The following is a 26,749-nucleotide window of genomic DNA, read 5'->3' on the forward strand; positions in this document are numbered from 1 at the left end:
GTAAGTGACCAAAAAATGGCCCTACCACAAGATTACGGGAATGGGTGATGATGTGAAAAATTAATAGTAAGAGTAAATTTTTGCTTACAAGATACCCGGTAGTCACATTTTTCTAATACATGCCCTAACTGCAGGATGCACGACGTGTGTAACTGCTAATGAGATATAGTCAGAATCACATTATAGAAAGAGGGTGCCCAGATTAGGAAAACTGAGCTTCCTATGGGAAAACTCCAGTAGGAACCATCCCTCTACTGATGATCAACCCATGAGAGACCCATCAGACCCTAACATTATCTAGGAAGATGTGAGTATAACCATATTTGGAACTTGTGTATAGGTCTGAATAGAATTTCTATATGCTTGGGCAATCTTGACTTTAATTGTGTAACATTAATAAAACTTGTAAAACAGACTAGACCTTGTATTTGTGAATGTGTGTGTGGTCACTGTCTTTGGTCTTTATGTGTTACTAGAAATTCTAAATCTGAAGCAAGTAGCAGAGGTGACTTTCCCTCTGTTGAGCTTGAAACTGTAATCACTAGAGACAAACCCATGATGCTGTAATACCACATTACAAAATTCACTTTAAATAAAATAAAAGGGTACACATCTCTAATTATGCCCAATATCAGAACTGGGAGTATTCTGCCAACAAGATATTGTAATATGCTAAGAAAAAGTTCCAGCCCTATTTTTACTTTGTTGTAATAGGCGGCTCAGCTCACTTGAAAGTAAAAAATTAAATGGTCTTGTAGTGTTTTCAGTAGGTGAGGCTGAAGACTGGGTTTAGGAAATTCTTCTGACAGCATCTTTCTCCCTCCTGCAGCATGCAAGGGACATACTGTGCTAGCTCCCTGCTTGTAAGGATGACATTTCATGGCTTTTAAATGAAACCTTATAGCAGGTTAATAGATGTAAAAATAAAGCATAATGCAGAGAAAGCCCAGATTCAAAAATGTCTCCACTTACCTTCTTTTTCAGTTATTAAGGTTGTTGCTAGTTGTAACAAACAGATTCATATATCAGCCTTTACAACATACCAGCCTTTATAATGAGCAAAAGGCCAGACAATTAAAAAGACATTCAGCTTCTAGAAGGCAGTATAATGCTGTAGGAGTAGAAAAGCCTATTCATCTAACTCCATACAAGTCTGGCTGCTTAGCCATAGACCATATTGGTTTGACAGTCAGCTGAATGATAGTGCTGTGGTTAATGTGTTGAGCGTCATAAAATATTTTCAATACATTGCAGACCTGCATCCCTCCTTATTACTATAACGAGGTCACATGAATTACCTGCTTTCCAAGCTCTGAGCCTTTTAGGAAATCGTCGACTGAAGCCCCTCTCCTTTTAACACTGGGAGAATCGTAGCCGTCTTCCTCCTCATCTGAGTTTGCATAATGCGCCATATTACTCCTTTCGCTAAACACACTCCTTCTCTCCATCTGACGAAACACCAACATGGTAAAGAAACGCGAGCACCCCCCTTCACCTACATTGTTTCCAGCAAGCCAACAAAGAGATGTTAATGATTCCAGGTCTGTTGCCTCTAAGACACCTCAATTAAATATATCCATGGCTTGAACTCAAATGATAAACTTCTGGTTCCTTTAACTGGTCTCACTCACTGGCATGTACCTCTTTGCTAGAATCCCATCACATTTCACAAGCTAAGTGAGCGTAGGCACTTGGCTGGGTAATCTCAGAAGAACACCTAGATGTTCCAGGAAATGGTGCGGGGGGTTGCAGTAGGTAGAGCTCTTTCCTTGAGTCATTACTGAAACAAATGTCTCAATATGATGTTGAAGGCACTGTGCTTTCAGAGAAGACAAAAAACCAGAGTTCCTCCCTGAATATGTTGAATTTACCTATGGTCATTATTAGTCAGTGCCTCAACTCATGTGTGTTAGGACTAAGTGGAGAACAATTTCTCCTTTTGCATGTGCCACTTTCCTGAAAACCAAGGACTTTGCATCCATAGGGCACTCACTCTCGGGGAGAACAGAATGGGCTTCTTTTAATTTCTATTAAATCCTTTTTTAAGTCTCTTCTAGGGGATCCCACAGGAGTCTCATTGGCAGAAATTGCCTCGGCAATGCACAGATGGTGAAATTCACCCCTATGCAGAGGACCACACAATATCTGTGCACCACTGAAACCTCACTAAAGCTTCCTTATTGTAAAGGCGTAATCACCTGTGCTGATCCTCTGCACCAAGGTGAATGTTACCCTCAATCATTAGATCCTGCTGACCCACAAGCCCTCCTCAGTCCACACCATCCAGCTTTCTGGTTAGAGGTACATGGGGGCTCAGCGGCTTACACCACCGCCACCCAGTACACAGAGGATTTCCACTACTGAGAACTACGTACCATAGGTGCTGCTGGCAGAAGCTGGCTTACCCCCGAGGGAATCTAGACCCTGAACTTTTGCATAGTCTCCGGCATTGAACCTTTGAAGATTTATTAATTACTAATCCAAACGTGAATCTAATTAAACATGTTTTGGAATGTAGATCAGTGATTTTGCAAAAACTAAAAAAAGGTTCTCAGCCCCCTTCCCTTACACTGCGGTCATTCTCTAGCTAATCACTGTTGCTCCATCTGTCTTACATTCATTCCAGTAGCCATCCAGAATAGACTCACTTGTGCTCCCCTAATACATATCCTTGTGTCCAGCTCATCCGACCCTTCTTTCTGATTTGCCATTTGCTTTTTAGAAGGATCAGCTGTAATGCAATTGGCATCCAAACTTGCTTGTCATTATATAACTGGGTTTGGTGATTTTGTTTTCTTCCCCCACCCCCAAATCCCAACACCCTTAAGAATTTAAATTTAGGACAGAATCTCATTCTCATGAGCTGAGCTCAGCTGTCAATCAGATAAGGTTTGTGCACTTCTGTTTTGACAAACAAATCAAGAAAAAGGAGGCTAATCAATGTTTATTGGCCCAGGTGGCTTTTCTCACATTGCATTCATTTTGTAGCGTTCAAAAGTCTCTTTTGTTGCATGAGGTACCCAGAGAACATACCATTAATAGCTTTTTGCAGTGTTGTGTCAAATAACATCAAACAAGAGAAAATATTTGGTGTTAATATAAACCAATGGGCTAAGTTGACTTACACATCAGTCCTGCAAACAAAGGCTTAACTTTATGGACCTGAGTAGCTCCACTGAGGTCTAGAGGACTTTATTCTGGTGGGCCAAGTTATGCCCATGGATAAGCATTTGCAGAAGCAGAACCTTAGTTTGCTCACCCATTTCAGTGTGCCGTTTTAAATTACCCTCTTAGTTGTTAGGGCCCTGTTTAAGGAAAGCATTTACGTCCAGATTTTAAAGATATTCAGGTACTTGAGGTGCCTAAAAAAACCTTTACAAATCTGAAAAGTAAGCATTTGTTCAACTTTTCTCAGATAGGCACAAGTTCATCTTCTGACTTATATGAAACATCCCTCAATGCTTTGCTGAACAGAGATGGACGTAAGCATATGTTTAAGTGCTTTGCAGAACTGGGGCCTATAATACCTGTTCCATCCCTCCTCAAGGAATGTCCCTTTCTGTCCTCTTCTCAATCACTCCATTCATCCTCCTGTCTGCCCTTGCACCACTGCTGGGGTGACAGCCTTCTCTTTTGCAGCTCTGCTGTGCAGAACAGCCTCAACTGACTGCCCATAGGTTTTGAAATCTCATCCACAAATGTATGCCCTTTCCCCTAAACGATGTATCTTCACTTTACTCTCCTGCTGCTGTTAATTACTGCTTTAACACTGAAACGGTCTTATTTAATTGCCTAATGCATTTGTGGGGCTAGATTGCCCCAAAGACCCTGCAGCATTGTATCATTTAACAGTATTCATCAAAACAAAGAAACCATCATAAAGAACAAGGTTGGATGGTACATAAAGAACAACAAGACAGTCATGCACAGTAATGCCTAGACTGAGCGTACTCTTATGCTAATAACTTAATTTAATTAGTTCACAAGGAATTTCAAGCAAGGATATTAATAGCAAAATAAATTAATTAAATATGAGTATCACCTGACATTTTAAAAGCTGGGGTCTTGGGAAATTGCCCCATGTAGGAAACAGGAAATGATCAAATGTTTTCAGGTATGTTTTTCGGTTTATTTTTGAGACTGTCTAGTTCATCTGCACTTGGCAATGCCCTGCAACTGCCAGGCAGATTAATTTGAGGGCAAGGTGAAAGCAACAGCTACAGGGTGCCAGCCTCATCTCACTCTCCAAGGGTTTGCTTGCATGGTTCATTGGTCATCGAGATGAGCACATTAATTCAGCCCTTTTTGGGGGGAGGGGGGTTAGATGTTTACGTCAGGGATGCTATTGCATAAGGGCCAAATTCTGCCCACAAAAGTAACAGCAGCTTATGGAGATCCATACTGGATGCGACAGGTAGTGAAAGAAATCTGCTAGCCTTTGGGGTTACAGAGCTTCAGCTGGTATCTAATGCAATGAATCATCCCTTCACACTGACAGGAACACAATGTTCTGCACTACCTATTCACATCTGGTGTTGTCTGATGCGTCAGTGATGAGGTAACAAACCTTACGTGCGTGGGTGTTTATACTTTTAGAATGTAACACGAGCTATGAAACGTCACCTCTCACTACTCTCCTTCTTAGATGCTATATTCAACCAGACTGCTCTTGATGTGTGTTCTTGAGGCTTAACTCTTTAAGCCTGCAACTGCAACCAACACAGTGATTTCAGTGAATAAAAGGCTCACAACTCTGCAACGTGCTCTCTCTAGTGAGCTGCAAGAGCTCAGCATTAGCGAGCTCCAAGGGCTTATTGTATAACAGCTCTTTGTTGGTCAAACTTTCATAGACATTTTTCTTCTTACAGATCAGATGGCTCTGTTCCCAAGCCTTGAGGCTGAAGGCTTAGTATTTTGTTATTGACAGTTTTAACTGTGGTAAGAAGTGACATGGTGTGGGGAGTTAAATGTTTAACCTAATTTGCCAAAAATAAACCAGACTTTTTAAAAATGTATTTCAATTTTTAAGAATTTTTGGAGTTATCACCAAGAGATCAAAGGACAACACATTACAAAGGTGGGTGCAAAACTGGCTGGATAACTGTAGCCAGAGAGTAGTTATTAATGGTTCCCAATCCTGCTGGAAAGGTATAACATGTGGGGTTCTGCAGGGGTTTGTTTTGGGACCGGCTCTGTTCAGTATCTTCATCAATGACTTAGCTATCGGCATAGAAAGTACACTTATTAAGTTTGCAGATGATGCCAAACTCGGAGGGATTGCAACTGCTTTGAGGATAGGGTCATAATTCAAAATGATCTGGACAAACTGGAGAAATGGTCTGAGGTAACAGGATGAAGTTTAATAAAGACAAATGCAAAGTGTCCCACTTAGGAAGGAACAATCAGTTTCACACACACAGAATGGGAAGTGACTTTCTAGGAAGGAGTACGGCAGAAAGGGATCTAGGGGTTAGAGTGGACCACAAGCTAAATATGAGTCAACAGTGTGATGCTTTTGCAAAAAAAGCAAACATGATTCTGGGATGCATTAACAGGTGTGTTGTGAGCAAGACATGAGAAGTCATTCTTCCGCTCTACTCTGTACTGGTTAGGCCTCAACTGGAATAGTGTGTCCAGTTCTGGGTACCACATTTCAAGAAAGATGTGGAGAAATTGGAGAGGGAACAGGAAAGAGCAACAAGAATGATTAAAGTCTAGAAAACATGAACGATGAAGGAAGGCTGAAAGAATTGGGTTTTTTAGTTTGGAAAAGAGAAGACTGAGAGGGGACATGATAGCAGTTTTCAGGTATCTAAAAGGGTGTCATAAGGAGGAGGGAGAAAACTTGTTCATCTTAGCCTCTAAGGATAGAAGAAGAAGCAATGGGCTTAAACTGCAGGTTTAGATTGGACATTAGGAAAAAGTTCCTAACTGTCAGGGTGGTTAAACACTGGAATAAACTGCCTGGAGGTTGAAGAATTTCCATCTCTGGAGATATTTAAGAGTAGGTTAGACAAATGTCTATCAGGGATGGTCTAGACAGTATTTGGTTTACAGGTCCTGCCATAAGGGCACGGGACTGGGCTCGGTGACCTCTAGAGGCCCCTTCCAGCCCTAGAATCTATGAATCTCTGTGCTTTATGGTCAGCGTATCCATTCAAACATCTGGGAGTAGATTCTGGTCACGGTTTATATTAGTGTAGAATTTATAACTGGTTTATAAAAGGTTTAATAAATTATGTAAGCTTTAGATTTAATAGATTTCATTCACATCAGATTCCCTGTACAGATATGATGTTCTAGGTGTTTGTAAGCACATCAGTAGACAGAGCTATAGATTGTTATTAGACATAGTTATGAGACATATTAGACATTATGGCTGTTCCTTAAAAAGTTTACAACTGAACATTGACTTAATAATGTTTTGAAACTTTACTATGCAGAAGAAAAATGTTGCGTTCCCTTTTCTTTAGCAGTTTACTTTTAACACAGTACTGTACTGTATTTGCTTTTTTCCCCTTAAATAACCTACAAACCTAATGGACTCTACAACAATTGATTAACTTTTTATTAATCAGTTATTAACCCTTTATAAAGTATTTATAAATGGAACTTTAATATAAAAGGTGATCTACCTTTTTTCCTCCCTAAATGATTTGCAACCAAGCCTCTCTATATGACAGGGTGTAAGAAAGAGTTTGCCTTACCCTGTTGTTCTCTGCAACACGCTGGGCAGCTTCTCTTGCCATGGCTTTAGCAACAGTGTTTGGGACGGGTGTGCCTTGCGGCTGAGGAAGTATTCGATTAGGCGAGGGAGACCTCCTTCCCTGAAGCGGGCTTTGAAAGTTGGGGGCAGGAGGCTCCAATGTGTGTCCATGAATGGGAGATGCTGAACGAGTCTGCTCCCACGACTCATCCATTTTTGAACGTGGACCTAAATGTTCATCTTTGGTATCTGGGGCCCCGGCACTTGCTAATGGCTTCGATTTGGGAGCAGTCCGAGGGTGAGTGATTGGAGGCACCAATAGGTCAGGTGGAATGGCAGCAACGCAAGAGTCCACAGATTCCCCTTGTGCAGAAAGTGTTCTCACGGTAACTTCCTTAGCTTCTACATTCCGTATTCTCATTAGCTCCACGAAGGTGTTCTCTGCTGTTGGAAAGATCACCTCTGCCACCTGAACACATAAACATGCATCTTAAAAGTGTGAAAAGACATTTCCTCCCATCGCCACCATGAAAGGCTTCCTACGCTCTTGAAAAGTGTTGCCTGTTGGCTGCAATAATCAGCACTGCAGGGCTGTATCAATTTGCACCAATTAGATGTAACACTTCAGCTAGGCTTGTTTGAAGAGCTATGTCTTCCCGATGAGTTTACATACAGGAACTCCATAGCCAACTTACAAACTAGGCAAATAATAAAGTGACAAAATAGCTGCAGTGAAACCCAGAACAACTTGGCAAACCATGAACTGCTGCCTTTACCTGTTAAGCTAACTGCACATCTATAGCTGCTGACCACTGTAACAAGTAAAAGAAAGCTTACCCTTTGGCCTTTTGCATAAACACCATAGCCAGTAACATTTGCTCCGTTGGAGGTCCCTGTGGATGTAAGGGTTGGTGGTTTCCAGGACACCTGTATAGTAGCTGGTGTCGATCCAGCCTGTATGGTAATATCTTGAGGTGGAGCTGGAGGACCTAGAAGAACAAAAGCCTTGCTTACCATTCAATGATTTTACATTTCATGCTTTAAACTAGACGGACCACTAAAAGTCTGCTGTGATTCTTGAGGACTGCGGACTTTTTATCACCCTGTCTGCATATAGGAAAGATACATTTTCATACATAACAGGGCTAATTTTCCTCGTACCTTGAACCGTGGGAAAGGTTTGTATTGAGTTCATTAGCCAGACATGCTTTCCTTGCTTTTTTTTTATAATAATTAGGAAAATATATGGGTCAAATCCATCACTTTTAATTTGGGTCCATGATTCTCAAAGCACTTTAACAAAGGAGAGCTAAATATCACTAGCCCCATTTTACAGAAGGGAAAACTAGAGCACTGAGATGTCATGCGACTTACCCAGATCCCAGAGCAGGTCACGAATTGAACCTAGAATCTGCTGCCTCTCAGCCTAGTGACCTACTTACCAGATCCTGCTCCCTCTAGGTTATTTTAATCACAAAATGGAAAGGAAAATACATTGTTTCTCGTCCTGTATTTACCTTTCCCCTAGCTCTTGTACAAGTGCTTCAATTCTTTTGAATGTGGGGAGAGGTAAATATAAAGAGTGGTGGGAGAACTGTCAACATTAGTGTTGTGATGGGACAAGGCCAGATGGCTACAGTAAAGTACTGAGGAACAGGTATGTTAGCCCCAGGCTAAACAAATCCCTAGTACCGTGGTAACCAAATGGCAGTTGCTCCAGGTTAATCAAGGCACCTGGGGCCAATTAAGATCTTTCTAGAAGGCAGTGGAGATAGCTACACTGATTAGATCACCTGCAGCCAATCAAGGCAGGCTAATCAGGGCACCTGGGTTTAAAAAGGAGCTCACTCCAGTCAGGTGGGGAGGTGCCAGAGGAGAGGAAGTGCGTGTGAGGAGCTGGGAGCAAGAGGCGGAAGGAGCTGAGACTGAGAGGGTGTACTGCTGGAGGATTGAGGAATTATCAGACAATCAAGCATTATCAGACACCAGGAGGAAGGTCCTGTGGTGAGGATAAAGAAGGTGTTTGGAGGAGGCCATGGGGAAATAGCCCAGGGAGTTGTAGCTGTCATGCAGCTGTTACAGGAGGCACTATACACAGCTGCAATCCACAGGGCCCTGGGCTGGAACCCAGAGTAGAGGGTGGGCCCGGGTTCCCCCCAAACCTCCCAACTCCTGATCAGACACAGGAGGAGTTGACCCAGACTGTGGGTTCCACCAGAGGGGGAAGATCACTGAGGTGAGCAAATCCGCCAATAAGCAGAGGACCCACCAAGGTAAAGGAGGAACTTTGTCACAATGTGTATGGAAACCTGTTACAACTGGCTACAGACTACCTCAGGCCATGCCTTTCAGACACAGATCAGTACAGAACACTGAGTACTGGGAGCTGATTTTGAAATTTCAAAGCGCCACCAGTAGAAGCAAAACATGAGGAGGAGGTGCTGGTGGTAGAAAATGAAGCAGGCCCCCTGCAGACCAGAATTTTCTTGAGATATTTGCTAAATACAGCTAAATTACAATGAAACAGACCCATTTCAGCAGTGCTCTGAACCAGTGAGGCTGATACACAGCTGTTTCCTGATCTCATCCCACCTTACCCTTCGCAAGATCAGCAGTAAACTAGTGTTAGTTCAATTACCAGCAGAAACAACTCGCCCAGGTGATTTACCCTAGTGTTTGTGGTACAGTAGAGCCTCAGCATTAGGAACACCTTCGGAATGAGCGTTGTTTGTAACTCTGAAATGTTCGTAACTCTGAACAAAACGTTATGGGTCTTCCTTCAAAAGTTTACAACTGAACATTGACTTAATAAAGTTTTGAAACTTTACTATGCAAAAGAAAAATGTTGCTTTCCCTGTTCTTTAGCAGTTTATGCTAACACTGTACTGTATTCGCTTTTTTTTTTTTTGGTCTCTATTGCTGCCTGATTGCATACTTGCAGTTCTAAATGAGGTGTGCAGTTGACCGATCAGTTCATAACTCTGGTGTTCTTAACTCTGAGGTTCTACTGTACATTATAACATGTCCTTTGTTCTGCATTGGTGATACCTGGAAGGCTGCTGCAAGGAAGGGCTGAGATAGTGTCTATATTAGACACCATCTTACTGCAAATATTACTAATTTCTTTTCCGCTTACTGAGTATTGTGGGAGAACTGCAAGGGAGGAGGACAGGAAAACATTTCAAACCAGCAATTGCATGAAATTCAGAAGCATCATGCACTGTATCAGATTGCGTCTTGCTGAGAAAAATGCAACATGGGAGTCCTTTGCCTGCAGAAATCCCTTGAGTAATACACCTTCAGAATACAGCTTCATTTTAAAAATAATATATGTGCTACTTACTGCCATTTTTATTATGCAGAGAATAACTTTTAATATTACCTGCCATTTTGGACACAATCGTGGTTTCATTTGTAGAGAAAACAATAACAATGGTGAATGCAGAAATTCAGAAGAAAGCTTGTGTCAAGAGACACACAGAATGCCAGTCAAATCCAAGGACATGGGGCTATGGCTTTATAAAGGATGGGATAGATTATGGCTGGGGACAGACTGTAATTTCCCCCTGTGAAAGGTTGTGTATTGGAGGGGCCAAAGGGAAGGGCAGAGGATGAAAGGGGCAGGCTGAATCCTGCTGTTTGCTTTCCCTGAGTTCAAGGGAAACGTTAACACACTCCGTGCCCAGAAGGAGGCGTTACTGGATTGGGGCTTGACCCCTCCACCCGCCACACTGAGTGGAGCTGTTGCTACACCTCAAAAAGTAGGTGTCAGATCCGCCCCTGAGCATTCTTCCAGAGAAGCATTCTGCCTGCCCAAATGCCTCCAGCCTCCAAGGTAAAATCAGCTCCACAACTTCCCACTCCTCAGCTTGACTGTGAGACTGTCAAAGGGCCACATTCTCATTCACACTGTGCAAAGGGGCCATAAAAGTCAGCATAACCTTAATTCACTCCACCAGTGTGGCAGGAAGGGGCCTCAGTGTAAATGAGAATGAGGCTCAAAGCTGCCACGCTCCATTGGAAAAACAAATTAAACCAAAACAGCCTTTTAAGGTACTGAAAATACATTAACCTACTAGCATGTTCAGTACATCCCTAATTCAAACACACTATTGAACCTACTATAAATAGCCCCGTGTGGGCTTGAAACCCAAAGTAAAAATATCCTGGAGATTATCAATTCATGTATATTTCATATAGCCTGTTGTATTAATTTAACTGTCAAATTCTAGTAAGTTTAGCACGTTAAAAAGCTTTCAAAGCGGGGGTGACCTGCGGCCACTCCCATCTTTCTGGAATTGTTGGTGGAGGACACAGCTGAATAGCTGCAGATTTCTTTTTTTTTGCCACAGAACTTGGTACAACCAATTTCAATTCATCTATCAAAGGCAACACAAGAACCAGGACATATTATTACTGTGGGCATTTGTTTTTAGAGAAAAGAAAATGATGAAGCTGTAAACTAGGTAAAACATGGTCTTAGGAAGCTTCTTGCAAGAAGCCAAGAGGGCCATCGATGTTACCAAGTTCTATCCTCTAAGGGTATCGGTATGCTGTAGCCATTTTGTTACAGTTCAGCCATTATAGGCAGGAGGGGGCTTTGCTTAGGTAAGGTCAGAACGAACTAACAGCCCCTCATCTCCCTCCCACCCTTGTAAAAATAAATGTGGCGTGATCCATGCTGCATCTTTTCTCCTGTGTTTTTGGTTAACAAGGTGGTTCTCTGACTACAATGGGGCTTGCTTGTAGTGCTTCTGTGAGCAAAGTCCAAGTGCAAGACAAACTTCCAGTTCGCGGGAAACCACGGATGAGTAGAGGAGAGGGGAACAGGAAAATTTTTCACTGAAAGATGCAGCGACTATTTCAGCTCCTCCAGTGCAAGTCAATTCCTTACAGCTCAGCCAGCAAGGCAAAGGAGAGCTGTCCAGTTTTCATGTCAGTCCATCACAACCCAAAGAATCTCTTGAGACTTGTACTAATTCATAGCAAAGGCTCTCTCCATGCAGACGGCAGTCAGTCATGAAACCTGAGTTTTAAATGACCACTTTGTAGGGCTTTGTCTTTAACTAATCATAAGTGCTGTGTTTGCAAAAGGCTGAGGAACATGTGGCTTATGAGAGCGTCATCTCAGCTAAGTATATTTAATAACCTCACAGGCCCTAATACAAACACCACAGAATTTATACCTCCAGGGCATTCTTTTAAGAGGCGCACTTATAACTCCACAAGAAGTTTTTGTGAAACGGGGGTACCCAGCACATGAAAATCAGGCAGCTAGTCACCACCTCAGTGCATAAGACATTAAACTGGTTCCATCAGACTGGTGGGAATGAGTCAGCCACATCAATCCGGGGTATGGATGAGTTGGTGAATGATCAACTTTTAAAACTGAACGGCTCATGTAACAGGTAACAGACATCAAGACTCAACTACAACAGGTTGCATGTTTTAAGTTTTCCGTGGTGCTGATTCAGAAAAGTACTTAAACCTTTGGCTAACTTTAGCATGTCTGTAATCCCAGACTTCAAAAGGATTACACTCATGCTTACAGTTAAGCATCTCCCTATGGCTGTTTCTACACTACAAAGTGTGGTAATCTGACGTTCTGTCAGATTACAAAAGTCAGCAGCTGCATGTCACTTAAGCCCATGCACTTGGCAGCTTGCACTGATGCTGCACAGCACCTTACAATAACTTGTTGCAGCAACAGAAGATGTGGTACATCATGGGTAGGTATCCCAGTCCGGTGCAATGCCTTGTGGGAGATTTTTGCAGTGCTTTGTAGGATACTAGCAATTCACCCAGGGATTTCTGGAAACTGGGGGTGAAGTTCCCACAATGCCACTTTCTCCATCCCATCATATTTATTCTAGCCCATCATTTTTGTGCCTTTTTAAAACTTCCCAGTTTCATGCACTACTTTTTATCCTCGCTATCTCTCTGGACTCTGCACAGCTTAGTCCAATTCTCATGACTGTTCCTAGTACAGGAAAGCTAGCTACCCCATCTCCTCCAATTCTCACATACCAGGCATTTATGTGAGTCCAATGCAGGAGTTACAGGGCTCCCGTCATATAACCTATAACTCAGGATAGACTCTCCTGAGCCCACCCCAATGATTAAGTTTACTTTTCTGAATCCTCTCACCCTTTGCCTGGCGAGGGGGATAGAGGATACCAAAGAGGGACCTTGGTCTGTGAAGATTTCAGGTCTTTCCTTCTCCCACAGGCTCAAGGTCCACCAACAAAATTCCAGGGGTCTTAGTTCTGGGAACTGGCCCTCTCGCCTTTCATCTGCACTGGACACTGGCTGCAAGTTGCGATGAACTAAACATTAACATAGACGACTAATGCCTAAATCCTACTCCTGTTTAACCTAATTGCACCTCCTAGATGCTGACAGGTGAAAAAACCCACCAGACCTCTGCCAGTTTGTCCCCAATGGAAAAAGTCCTTCTTGAACCTAAAATAGGTGATTGGTCAGACCAGACATCCTAAAAACACAGTACCTATACTATGATGACAGGGAGAGAGGTGGGGCAGGCAGCTAAAGAGGTGCAAGAGACTCCAAAAGATCCAGCCAAAGGTTTAAATTAAAGGGGGGGAGGGCGCAAGGGATCAATCAGTGTTTAAATTTAAGCACATGCTGAAGTGCTCTGGTGGACCAAGAACTAAAGACCAACCTTCGCAGCACTAAGGAGTCACTTAAAAAGCTGTTGATCAGATAAAAAGGATGTGTGTTTTCAAGTATTAATCATGCAAACATATGACTTTTTGTGCTGTGAGCGGAATCAGTGAGGGGCAGCCTCTCTTGGGCCTGTATTTTTAAGGCAGTTGCCCTCTACTGCTCTGGAACATGGCTGGTCGCCTTGTTCAACTTGCTCAGAATTCACATAGCACTCTCCCCCCACCTTTTTTTAGTACAAGCGGTTTTCTCTGGAGAGGGTACACACTACTGATCAGGGCAGGAGAGCATGAGGCTTTCCAACCTTCAGAGAAAGTAACCCCATTTATTCACCTGTAGGCCCCTTTGAAGCCCTTTGGAAAATGCCAGCATGAAAGTTAACAGCTGCCTGTGGCCATTTATGCTGTGCTTCACTCTGCACTGTCTACTAAAGCTGACATTTGCTATGGCAACCACTAGACCTTGGGACACCTACTCACCCATATGCATCTTTCGTCATAGCAGCACAATAACAATGTGCCCTTCAGACAAACTATCTTTATTACTTTCTCAGCATCTTTTAAAATAACCATTGAAGTATGTTCCTTAACACGATAGATCATAAGGTTGTGGTTTAGGTGGGGGAACAGTCCAGGGTCACAGAGTGAATCTGTACATATAAGATGGTAAGAACGGCCCTATTAAGACATCTGATGTTCTTTCCATCCATGTTCGCTTTCTCCTCCTTTTACCTGGGGTTTAGAAGCAGGTAAACATGGTTGCTTACTTCTGATAATACCTGCAAGAGAAAAATATGGAACATGCTGTAATTTTAACTTCTATTTCTGCCCCTTATTTCAAGACATATCTCCCTTTGTTTCAATATCTATAATGCTGAAATTCAAGAACTAAACTGTTAGCTGTGACAGATCCAGACTAACATGGCTACCGCGCTGATACTCGAAACTGTTAGCTGTTCATCATGGACAATTTTACTAGACTGTGAAACAATCAGAAACTGACATGGATTTGCAACAATGCCTCTGGCTGGGTTATCAGCTGTTATGAGCTGACCCTGGGGCACGTGGATCTCAAAGCATGAGTTTTTGCTGCCTGTTAGTTCCTATGCAGTAGCTGCCTGAAATCACTCTACATGATCTAGCCACTAGGGGGAGACAAAGAGCTACCCGGGCTTAGAGCAGGTTACATAGTGTTGTCAGCCCTGACTATAGTGAATATTTGGTGACCATTTTCACAAAAGACGTCTCTCAGGCGCGGAAAGGTTGGTAAATACTGATGAGGCTCCCTAGTCACTGACTGGCCTTATCCGATTCCCATTCAATGACTTCAACTGATGCCATGCAGGATCAGGCCCAGTGAACTACAGTCCACATAATTTCAGAGATGTTGGACAATAGGATGGAATGCGCAAACCTTCCATTCTGACATTTTCCATTTTGTTGCACACTGCCCTAAGTGTCACATGCCATTGGTTTCTTCCCCTTGCTGCAATTTACTCTCCTTGGTTATTGAAAATACCATATTTATAGGCTCCATCACAGCATGCTTATTTGGCTAGGTTTGTATAGCATTTGGGACTGGGAAGTTGTCTCTAAGTGGGTCTCTTCAATGTGTACAGTCCTCTTCCTTGCTGTGTTTTATGGGTGAATGGTCAAGCTACCTTCTCTTCTTTCATTGGTCTTTATGATGAAAAGAGAAATAATGGGAACACTTCAGATTTCTAAAGAAATGGACTGTACTCAGTTACTGCTGTAGAAAAAATGGTATGGGGATATCTGCGGGCTAACTCTCCTCAGATCCTTCATTCTGACCCCATCCTTACTTAGGGTATGTCTACACTTAAAACCGCTACAGCACCATGGATGCAGCGCTGCTGTAGCGCTTCAGTATAGACTCTCACTGCAGCAATGGGAGACGTTCTCCTGTTGCTACAGTTAATCCACCTCTCTCAGAGTCGGTAGCTAGGTCAATGGGAGAATTCTTCTGTTGAACTATAGCTGTCTACACCAGGGCTTAGGTCAATATAGCTGTGTTTTTCAGGGGTGTGGATTGCGAGGCGTAGCTACGTCACTGTCAATTTTCAATGTAGATCAGCTCTCAGGCAAATTCCTACATTTCAACAGAAAACTGCCTTAGTAAGAGAGTAAAAGCCAAGGAAGGCCCTCGGGATTTGGACCTATACGATTAAGCAGCACTTTCTGCTGTTCACGTTCAGCATATGAAATAGAGATAATGTTGAGAGCATGACTTGAACTCACACAGCAAAATGATTCAGAGTTGAACCTGAAACTATTTCTCCGCTAAGAGGGCTTGCAATGCACCACATACAGAAGTAACAATTCCCCCTTGGGAGTGTATGTCTGTAGTTACTACCAGTAATGCCAATGGAATGTATGCACATGCGCAGAGGAGGGTTGGATGATGTCACACACTTAGAAGCAGAAATCCTACGCCAGTATGATGCCATGATATGGTCCATAGTATGTAACTCACTATGATAGTCAGCCAGGGAGGGTCATGGTACCCAGATGTACTGATTCAGAGCATCACCTGGACAGCCTCTGCTGGCTTCTGTAGAGCAGAGGTTCCCCAGCTTTTTTTGCTGCACCCCCTTTCTCTTTGGGAGTCACATAATCAGCCCATCTGGGGCACAAAGTGACTCAACTAGGGGAGCTGACAGCTCACATCCAAGGCGGTGGCAGGATCCAGCTGGCTCCATCCCTGAAGAAAGCCCATGGCACAGCAGCATGGAACGAACTGGGGCTGGACTCTAGCCCCTCTATTTCCCCTGCCCAGAGCCACTCGCTCTCATAGGTTTGGGAGGGTGTAAATTACATGAGGCTGCTGCTGGCCAGGTGTCCGGACCAGGGCAAGGCAGCAGCAGGGAGAGCTAGCAGGGAGCACCCAGCAGTCAGGGAGGGAAAGAAATGAAGAGCAGCACCTAGGATGGGCAAGACTGGGTTGTCCCAACCCCCACCGAGTACTGGGGTGACACTGTTCACTCTCCCTGCTGCCTGCCCTGCCTGAACAGCCCCTAGCTCCACCTTACACCTCCTGTTAGCCTCCCCCTGCCCTGGCTGTGCACCACACAATTTAAAAAGCAGTGCAGTAGAGCCTATATACAAGTTTACATCTGCCAGTCTCCCTCCCCTCGCGCAAAATGCACAGGCAGCACTGCCACCTGCCCTCCCACAGCAGTGATTTCACATTCCAGCACAGCTGTCCCTGTGGGCGTAGGGGTGTTCATAGTACACCCACTGCAGGAGGGTTGTGAGGGGTAGGAAATCAAGCCCAGTGTTTTTAGAAGTGACCAAAGAGTCCAAGCTATCTTTTATTTTACTCTTTACAAGCTACCAAAATGATTTAAAGCTGCATTTCTTACAACACAATTCATGCCTGGGCTGAGGATATTTTTGTGCAAAGTTATAAACCAATGCACTTTCAAAACAGTTGAGTTAAAATCCTATTAGCTCCCTACTGGCACTGCTATTATCCTGCATGTCTCCTTATACGTAAACCGCCTGAATGTGGGGTGGTGGGGGACAGAATTGACTCCAGTTACTTTGCTGAAATCTTATCACAACAGGCAGCCAATCTAATCATAGAACAATATATGCCATTGGACTGAAATTTCACTCACCATGAGCCACATGTAGTCCATCTCTCCTCTGAACTGCATCTAAGGCAGTCAAGCCTCTGAAAGTCTGAGGAGATGAGGAGTCCTCTCCTTGTAAATGGTTCCTTCCAGTAGGTAGATGAACAAAGGAAAGAAACTGCATTGCAGTGCAGGTGGATTGCTGCATTGTCTTTAATAGTGGTGTTCCTCTCTGGTGAGGTGTTTGAATTCTTTCAGATATTGGTGATGATCTCTGGATTGTGCCGCTGCTCATGTTACACATACCATCAATTCTGTGACCGTCCTTACAAACCATTTTGTGTTACATCATTTCAACTTCATTTCTGAAACATTCCTTGGTCTCCTTCAGTTGCTGAGGCAAGTCTGATAACGTCACTCAAGTGTTGGTAATCAAACACAGCATGGAATAACACAACCAATTACACCTGGCTTTTTAAAGTCTGTCAGATTTATTAGCTTTAAACATTCAAGTTGTGTCTGTGGACAGGGCCCCGGACAGGAGTCAGGAGAGTTAAGTTCTACTCCCTGTGCTTCTGCTGACTAGCCGCATGATCTTGGAAAACAGTTAACATCTCTGTGCTTCAATTTTCCCAATGGGAATAAAGATACTGACCCACCTTTGTAAAGTGCTTTCAGATCTATGGCTGAAAAGTGCTACAGAAATATTATTAACTGTAAACAAAGAAAATGGCATGAAAATCGGTAGCTATTCACATTTCTATAGGTAGATCAATTAGAAACCCAGGGAGGTTATTCTGAGCAGGCTATGAACATGCAGCCATACGGGAACACAGTACTTACAGGTTCAGTGATGATGATAAACTTGGATGTCTCTAATTTATGATCTGGCAGGGGTATCTTCCTGAAACACCCCAGTCTCTAGACAGAGGAGTGGACAATGCTGTAGTAGCTGGACAGGGATGAACTAGAAATGCCCTAAAAGGATTTTTCCATCTCTGATTTCTAGGACTCTATCAAATGAAACATTGTTTACTACATTTTAATACTGTGGGCTCTTAGACCTCAATGAGCAGGACCACTAAGGTGAGCAAGTGTTACATCATGTAAGAGCTGCAGAATCAGGCCTTAGGGTTAGGAAAATGTTCATGGACAAGACCCCTGTAATTCTAATATCACAAGAATTTTTCAACTACTAAGAGCTTTGTACCAGTCTGAACCAGAGTCGTAGGGTCAGAAAACAGTTCAAATGTTATTATCCATTTTTTTAAAATGATGATTTCTTTATTATCAGTTAGTATTTACTTCTCCTTCAATCCCTCACAGAAGTCATGGCACAAATAAATGCAGGATTATGCAACTTGGCATACGCCAATTATGCTAATTTACCACCCTTGGCAGTGAAGTATTTTTAGTACCATAATAGAAATCTTATTAGAAAAGTGATTATCACACTGAGACGCCAAGGTTCAGGAGCTTTGCTGCAAGCCACTCAGCTCATTTGTTACTTAAGATGTGCGAAATGCGTTTTCTTAATAAATGTCTGATTTTCATTTTCTAAAATCACAAATCAGTTAAAACCCATTAAGTTCAATGGAATCAGCCCAACTTTAGATCATTATTAATAGAAAACTCCTGACTTTTCAGTAGGTTGCGACTGAGAAATATGTGACAGTACACACAGTGTTCTAACAACAAGGGCAAACTACAGGCTTGCTGCAACTGAATCTACACAGCAGCTCCAAATGCAGGAACATGGTCTATACTAGTAATTAATTACACAACAATGGGAAGGAATGCTTTATATTACTATTTTGGTGCATGAGGATGATTCAGAACTTAGACTCTGAAGGAGTTTTACTTGGACTAGTCTTGGAGCACCTGGCATTTCTATAGTAATTGTAATTGCAAAGTTAAGGGACAGGAAAAAAAATATCAAACCTGCTGGCAATGTAGAAAATTCCACAAAGGCTTCCTTTTTTTCCCGTTGCTCCAGAGGAAGCTGCCAGGGCATCTGATGAGGCTTTGCCATGACCTTCACCTTGTAGGCCATGTTGGGCTTCAAATTAAAAAACTGGTACTTGTAGCTAGCAGACTTGACAATGTCGAACTCTTCTTCATTCAGAAAGATCACATGACTGTAATTACTATTGGTAGGAAGCCAGGACAGCTCAGCGGAAATCTGCGTTATGTTGTCCACCTTAAGATGAGAGGGTGCTACAATTACATCCTTCCCAACTAACAAAGTGCACAGTAGCTCATCTGAGTTACCCCTGCTCGTAATGCTCTGAATTGATATTCGGTATGTGCAAGTAGCAATGTTAAGTTTTTCTATAAGAGCTTTAGTTCTGCTTCCAAAGGACACATTCATCCGTATTTCTTTGTCAACCAGGACATTGTAGCTGTTAATGGTTCCCCATCCAGGTGGCACTACTGGTGGCTCCCAGCCCACAATAACACTTTTGGCTAGTTGTTTAATAAGGGTGATTTTTCTAGGATAAGGCACAATGTCTTCTCCAATTTCATCAATGTTCATATCAAGAGTTCCCGTGCCATTGTTGATTACATTGGACTCTATGTGACTTGGCAGATTGAGCTCCAATAGACTATCTCCTTCCAATGCATGACCCGAATGGTTGATAAAATTCTGATCTTGCTCACTGCCTACGGTGCTTGACAAACGGGACTCATTATCTTGAACGAAATCCACAAAGTTTGAAGGGACCAGTCCTCTTTGTCCATCCAGAAGTTCACCTGGTGAGATAGAACAACCCAAATATCATTAACAAAAGAACACTCCTCTCATACTACCAGCCACGCAGTCTTCTAGAAGACTCCCTCCTCTGGTAGTGTTGGGTTGAAGAAGTACATTAAATAATATGAAATACTGTAGATCAGTTTTATTAGGTGAAGATGAATTAAATCAAACTTACGCTATTAATTAAAATCCTGTATAAAGGTATAAGCAGCCATATTTTGCATTGTAGGTCATTGTAAGGGGTTGCAAGGCACTGACAGGTCCCTGGTGAACAACGGGTTAATGGCAGCTCAGATTTCCTCCCTTCCCCGGCAGAGAGGTTCAGAAAAAGTGCCTAAAGAGGCTGATTGGAAAAGTCTGCTTTCTCAGACAGCGATCAAAGGACTAGGTTGAACTCCAAAGGTGGGGCGTTTTCTGTTCATGCTTTTTTTACTTTCTGCTTTTGCTCACTTTGCTCTCTTGCTACAGACATTATTCTTTAAGAAAAAGACCTCAGTGGTTGTAACTGTTTTGTTCTGCTGAGTTACTGATCCAGCTGACAGATCCAATTGGTTATAAAACACAGTAGCATACTGCTAATATCCATTCCCAAAATACACTCAGCCTGGAATCTGCACACTAAAGCAGGTAGCCTCTCCTCACCTTCCATCGAAGGTTCAATAGCAGTGTCCTTCACATTACAAAGACCCCATTACTGTTACACAATTAAACCATGTGCTAACCATTTTCACTGAAATCCATGAGAATCTCAGGCATACAATACAACCCAAGATTCAAGCAACATGAACATGATTATTTGATCTCTCATATTGTGAAGTTGCTTTGAATTTATTATTTTGTGTCTTTCAGTAAGCACTGAGAGGCCTCAGCTGAGATCAGGACCACGTGGCTCTAGGCATTGTAGAATTACACAATAAGAGACGATCCTTGTCCAAAAGAGCTAAAAGTCCAAACAGACAAAGGCTGCATTAGCATCCCTATTTTAGAGGTGAGTAAGTATGGCACCAAGAGACTAAGTGACATGCCCCGAGTCACCCAGGGAGTCTGTGGCAGAGCCAGAAATTGAACCTATGTCTGCTGAGTCCCAGTCCAGTGCCTTGACCACAAGGATTCATTTCAATGGGGACACCTGATTGCATGTGTAGTCATATTTGTATACGAGCATGTCTCAGTGATTGCTAATTGGATTTCATTAGTGAAATACTGCACATTGGTGGGTCTTTCTGAGTTCAAAATATGTATTAGCAAAAATCTATAGTTTTCATTTAGGCCACCAAATAAACTGATTTGTCACTAGCTAATATTGAGTTATTTGAGGAAGAAATAAAGCTGATACTTTTAGACAATGAAATTACTTATCAACTGGTTTATCATTGTTAATCTTCATGAAATACATGCCCAGCCTTAAATGCAGGTATTAGGGAAGCAAGTTAAAAAATGGGTCAACATGTGTTGTCTCGTACATACCTTGTCATGGGAAGCAAAAATAAAAAAAACCAAGGCCCCAGTTTTGCAGGACACTTAATCATGTATATAATTTTCCTCATAAGCAATTCCACTATAGTCAATGAGTATGTCTACACAGCAATGTAAGCCGAGGGTTCAAACTAAGCTCAAGACTAACCTCCCTTCTGTCTACACACAAATCACACTAATCCAGGGCTCAGATCCTGGATCCCATGGAGGTGGTGGGTCTGAGCCTGAGTCAAGCCAGGACTTAGAGTTCAAACCCTATTGCTTTGCAGTGTAGATGCAGCCCCACTGTTCTCATGCTCTGGGAGTCCAACAAAAGTATCCCACAATCCTATGGGCTGACTTTCTTTGTCCTCCGGACAGTCAAGTTTTCCCACACTGCACCACAAACAAAGGGTTAGAGCAGCCACATTTTGGGTGGGGGGCACTAGGAAGTCTGGGATATGGGTTGTTGGACTCGGGCCTGCATAATACAGTGTAGATGTTCGAGCCCCAGGTTGGGACCAAGTGTTCAACCATTTCTAACTGGTGTTACAAACCCAGACTCTGCTAACTTGAGTTCTACTAAACCTGGAATTACAGTGTAGACATACCCAATGAGGCTATTTATCTGAGCCGAGTTATGCATGCACTGCAGTGCTCTGCAAGACAAATCACAAGAACCATTCTCGTATTGCTTAAGTTGTCAATTCAGAAAAGCCATTGAGTGCTAATGATGTTTGATATCTGACACACTGCTCAAGACAACACCAGCTTGAAGAGCAGCCGCCTGTAAAAAGATAAGATATGAAGTCGATGTTGCAGGGAGCAACTTCAGAATGAAAGTGAATGAAAAGTAAACAGTATTCCCGGAGTCATTAATCTACTTGTATCAAACCACTACTTGCCACCTTGTTCCAATATGACTTTGTATCAGTGTCTAGCAAGAGGAAATTCTACATAGATTAGAGGAATCAAATATTCACAGCTTGAGGACAGTCAAGGATCTTTGAGGCAAAAACTGAAATCTCACTATGCATTCTTGTCAGCACAAATCTTGCCAAATGGGAAATGCTGATGGTTCAGGGAGTCTCATAAATTAGTGGAAGGAGCTGATTTGCTGGTGCGTAAATTCTCTTAATTAAAGGGATGATGATAGGGGACTTTATCAGTTGATTTTGGTCATAGATAACTCACAATGGGAGTTAAATTGTTTCAAATCAACATAAACTAATAGGAAGATAGAAATAAACAAAACCTTCATAGAAGCCATCTTCATCCATGTCTCCATACACATAGAGGTATTTTCCTGCTGTAAGGGGGAGCTCTGCTTCTGGATTTTCATTCGGTCCATCAAACGGGTTGTAACTGCAGTGAAGCACAGATGGAAACTTCATTCAGGCAATTAGCGTATTTAGTGAGTTACAACCACACACCACTGAATAATAACCGTACAGCAGAATGTAGTTCTAAAGGCTGCACATGAGAGTAGCTCTGGAGTCCCATCTTCTTGCCTCACCTTTTGAAATACATATTTTAGCAGAGAGCCTAGGGGAGTGGAGTCACCTTTATATATTATTATATTATATTATATTATTATTGCTGTTATTTATTATTTGTATTACTATAGCACCAAGGAGCCCTGGCCATGGAGCAGCATCCCACTGTGCTAGGAATACACAGAACAAAAAGAGGGTCCCTACCCCATAGGGCTTACATAAGAACGGTCACACTGGGTCAGACCAATGGTCCATCTCAGCCAGTTTCCTTTCCAGGGGGAGGGATAGCTCAATGGTTTGAGCAGCAGCCTGCTAAACCCAGGGTTATGAGCTCAGCCCTTGAGGGGGCCATTTGGGGATTTAGTTAGGGATAGGTCCCGCTTTGAGCAAGGGGTGGGATTAGATGACCTCTTGAGGTCCCTTCCAACCCTGATATTCTATGACAGTAGCCAACACCAGATGCTTCAGAGATAACAAACAGAACAGGGCAATTATCCAGTCAGAGGCTAAGGACACCCAAAACAATGGGGATCCACTGATAGACCTATCCACCATGACCACATCTAACTCTTTTTTGAACTCAGTTATATTTTTGGCCTTCACAATATTTGGCAATGAGTTCCACAGGTTGACTGTGCATTGTGTGTAGAAGCACTTCGTTTTGTTTGTTTTAAACCTGCTGCCTATTAATTTCCTCAGGTGATCCCTGGTTCTTGTGTTACACGAAGGGGAAAATAACATTTCCTTATTCACTTTCTCCACAGCACTCATGATTTTATAGACCTCTATTATATTTCCCTTTAATCTCTTTTCTAAAATGAATAGTCCCAGTCTTTTTAATCTCTCGTCCTATGGAAGCTGTTCCAGACACCTAATCATTTTTGTTGCCCTTTTCTGTACCTTTTCTAATTTTAATATATCTTTTTTGAGATGGGCCGAACAGACCTGCACGCAGTATTAAAGATGTGGGCATAGCATGGATTTATATAGTGGCATTATGATATTTATTCTCTTATCTACTGCTTTCTCAATGGTTCCTAACATTCTGTCCAGTTTTTTATGACTGCTGTTGCACATTGAGCAGATGTTTTCAGAGAACTCTCCACAATCTCTTTCTTGAGCGGTAACAGCTAATTTAAACCCCATCATTTTGTACGTACAGTTGGGATTATGTGTTCCAATTTGCATTACTCTGCATTTATCAACACTGAATTTCATCTGCCAGTATGTTGCCCAGTCACTCAGTTTTATGAGATCCTTCCGTAACTCTTCGCAGTCTGCTTTGGATTTAACTATCTTGAGTAGTTTTGCACCATCTGTAAACTTTGCCTCCTCACTGTTCACCTCTTTCCAAATAATTTACCTAACTAATCCTTTTACGCTCCTTTGAATATCCCAGCCTATGTCTTTACTGAATTTTAAAACAACTATACAAAACCTTATATGGGTCTTTTCCTAAATCATCTCTATCAGGATCTGCTATTTTCATGAATTACTCTTCTCCATAAAGCAATCAATTATAGCAAAGTCTGACTCACACTCAGAGAAAAGCTTTTAGAAGGCATAAAGCATTTATCAGATATTTGTACTAGATTATGAATTAGCAAGTCCTGCTGAATACCCATGAAGGATAATCATGCTTGTAATAATTCCTTGAAATTCTTATGCTCTTAGTAGACCAGCAAACAGTTTATACCTTTGTATCCATCAGAACTTCAGGATTAAGGGCCCAATACAATGCCTAGTGAAGTCAACCGATATCTTTCAAAGGGGGCTTTGCATCAGGCCTCAAACTCCACCCCACAGTATGCATCTGTGTGCATAAATGAAACGATAAAAATAATTTCCCTGAGCCCACCCCCTTCCAGCCCTGCTCTGCTTTTGCAGCAGGAGGAGCTGAACTCAATCCTTGCAGAGACCATGAATTTCTGTGTTTAGCATTATCACTACTAACTCCTAAACAGTCATCGATTTGTTAGGGTGACCATATTGCTCATGGGGAAAACAAGAAGGTGCTGCAAGCCTTTTAGAAGGAGAGCTGTACATAAAAGCAGCAGAGCACAGCATAAGATCATGTTCAAATGGGGAACATAACCAGCATATTGGAGAAAAGGATTTTACAACCCCTTCCCTCCATGTTGCAGAGTATGACAACAAAAGGGAAACAGAAAGCTTCTTGTCCACTGTTTCAAAGTGCTGCCTTCCCATAAACAGCTTATTAACATTCATGGAAGCCTGATGGTGGAATGATTGCCCAACAGTCTTAAGGGAACAAGGTAAAAATGAAAATCTATTTAAAACAAATTCAAGCAATAAAACCAGAGTGACAGCCTATATGCTGAGGGCTGTAGCCACAGCAACACTGTTATCCTTAGCCTGCAAAAGCTCAGTGTGTGTGTGTATTCTCTTCAAAGCGGCAATTGCTTTCTGAAATAACCCAAGAGTCAGTCCGAACAAGCTGCTTTGGTGTGCATGTGTCTGTCTCTCTCTGTTTTGTGCATACACACATCATTACTTTTAGGGTTACCATATTTGAACATTCAAAAACGAGGACACTCCACAGGCCCCACCCCCACTCCTCCCCCACTCTGCCCCAGGTCCCGCCTCTCCTTTCTTGGCCCCATCACTGCACCCCTCCTAACCCCCTGGCCTGTCCCTGGCTTGCTGCGTCCCTCCTCAGTTCCCCACCCACTGCTCACCTCCTCCCCCCTGCCACTCTCCTCCTCACACCCCTGCCAGAAACCCCTATGCCCACCCCAAGAACCCCCACCTGCCGCTGGCTCACCGCTTGCCTCCTCACCCACCTGCCCACCCACCAGCCAGCCACTGGTTCCCTTGCTGCTCGCCTCTTCACCCTCCCCGCCCTCCACTTGCCTCCTCACCCGCCTGCTTGCCCACCAGCCACTGGCTCCCTCACCACTCACCTCCTCACCCACCTGCCCGCCAGCCAGCCACTGGCTCCCAGGAAGCATCCGGCAGGTCCCTCTGGCTCCTCAGGTTGGGGATGGAGGGCTCTCTGCCCTCTGCCGGCACGTGCAAGCCCTGCCCCCCCGCTCTGATTGGGCAGGAGGGAGCCGGTGCAGCATGCAGAGACCCTCTCCACCTCTGTGCCTCCGTCCCCCCTCCCCCCCCCAACCTGACCCTAGGAGCCAGAGGGAGCTGCTGGATGCTTCCCAGAAGCTTCCCCAGGTAAGCACCACCAGGACTCCTCACCTTGCCCCCTGGCAGGTCCCTCTGGCTCGTTGGGTCATGGCAGGGGAGGAGCAGAGGGCTCTCTATGCACTGCCGGTGCCTGCAAGCCCCACTCCGTGGCTGCGGCAGCTCCCATGCTAGGGTTACCATACGTCCGTATTTTCCCGGATGTTTTTAGATATTTAAAAATTCCTCCCAGATAGCACTTTAATAATTAAAAAGCCAGACATGTCCGGGAAAATATGGATGTATGTAATCCTACTTACTTTATGCTATTTATTGTTTGTTTTACACAAACTCTCATGCCAATAATTGTATTTAATGACTCTCACCTCATTAACGTTTAATGAAAACTCTGACCTCCTATGGTGCTACTCTGATGGATTTGTGAGCCAATTTAAATGTACAAGATTTCCTCTCTTCCCCTCTCTTCCCTGGACAAATTCCTCTTATTTTGTAGCCAACATCACTAATGCAATATAAATATTACTTGCGCTTTGCTCACAGGAAAATGGCATAGGCTACAAAAAAGGCACATTTCCATGGACACCATACTGACTCTTGGCTCTTGAAATGAAGACATTTTGATTAAACACAGACACAAGTTTACTTGCTGACTGAAATTGCATGGGAAGCATACAATGATTATACTTTCGCAGCTGTTAAGTTATTAAGTTTTGCTTTATTTAAGTTCACGGGTGTGTTTAATTGCCTTGAAATAGTCTCTGTGCACTGTAAATATGCTGGAGTGCATCATTTAATGCAACTAGAATAATATTTGATCTATAATAAAATCATCATCAATGAGAAGCAACTAACAGGCATAGAAAGTTGTATAATACTAAGAATACTCCACACAGGAG

At 43.0% G+C, this 26,749-nt stretch overlaps 1 protein-coding gene across 7 annotated transcripts in view; it reads right to left on the reverse strand.

Moving 5' to 3' along the window:
* The window catches only part of RIMBP2 (RIMS binding protein 2), a 352,577-nt gene that overhangs the window by 41,253 nt on the left and 284,575 nt on the right, over positions 1-26,749 (reverse strand). For all 7 annotated transcript variants that reach the window (XM_030582927.1, XM_030582926.1, XM_030582925.1 and 4 more), the window contains 5 exons: positions 22,454-22,563; positions 18,927-19,739; positions 7,544-7,695; positions 6,708-7,175; positions 1,299-1,448 (listed from right to left, as the gene is read on the reverse strand). In XM_030582927.1, the coding sequence (XP_030438787.1) occupies positions 1,299-1,448; positions 6,708-7,175; positions 7,544-7,695; positions 18,927-19,739; positions 22,454-22,563 (1,693 nt within the window). The remainder of the gene's footprint in view (positions 1-1,298; positions 1,449-6,707; positions 7,176-7,543; positions 7,696-18,926; positions 19,740-22,453; positions 22,564-26,749) is intronic.

The sequence above is a fragment of the Gopherus evgoodei genome, chromosome 13, assembly GCF_007399415.2.
Source record: "Gopherus evgoodei ecotype Sinaloan lineage chromosome 13, rGopEvg1_v1.p, whole genome shotgun sequence".
Taxonomy (NCBI): Eukaryota; Metazoa; Chordata; order Testudines; family Testudinidae; genus Gopherus; species Gopherus evgoodei.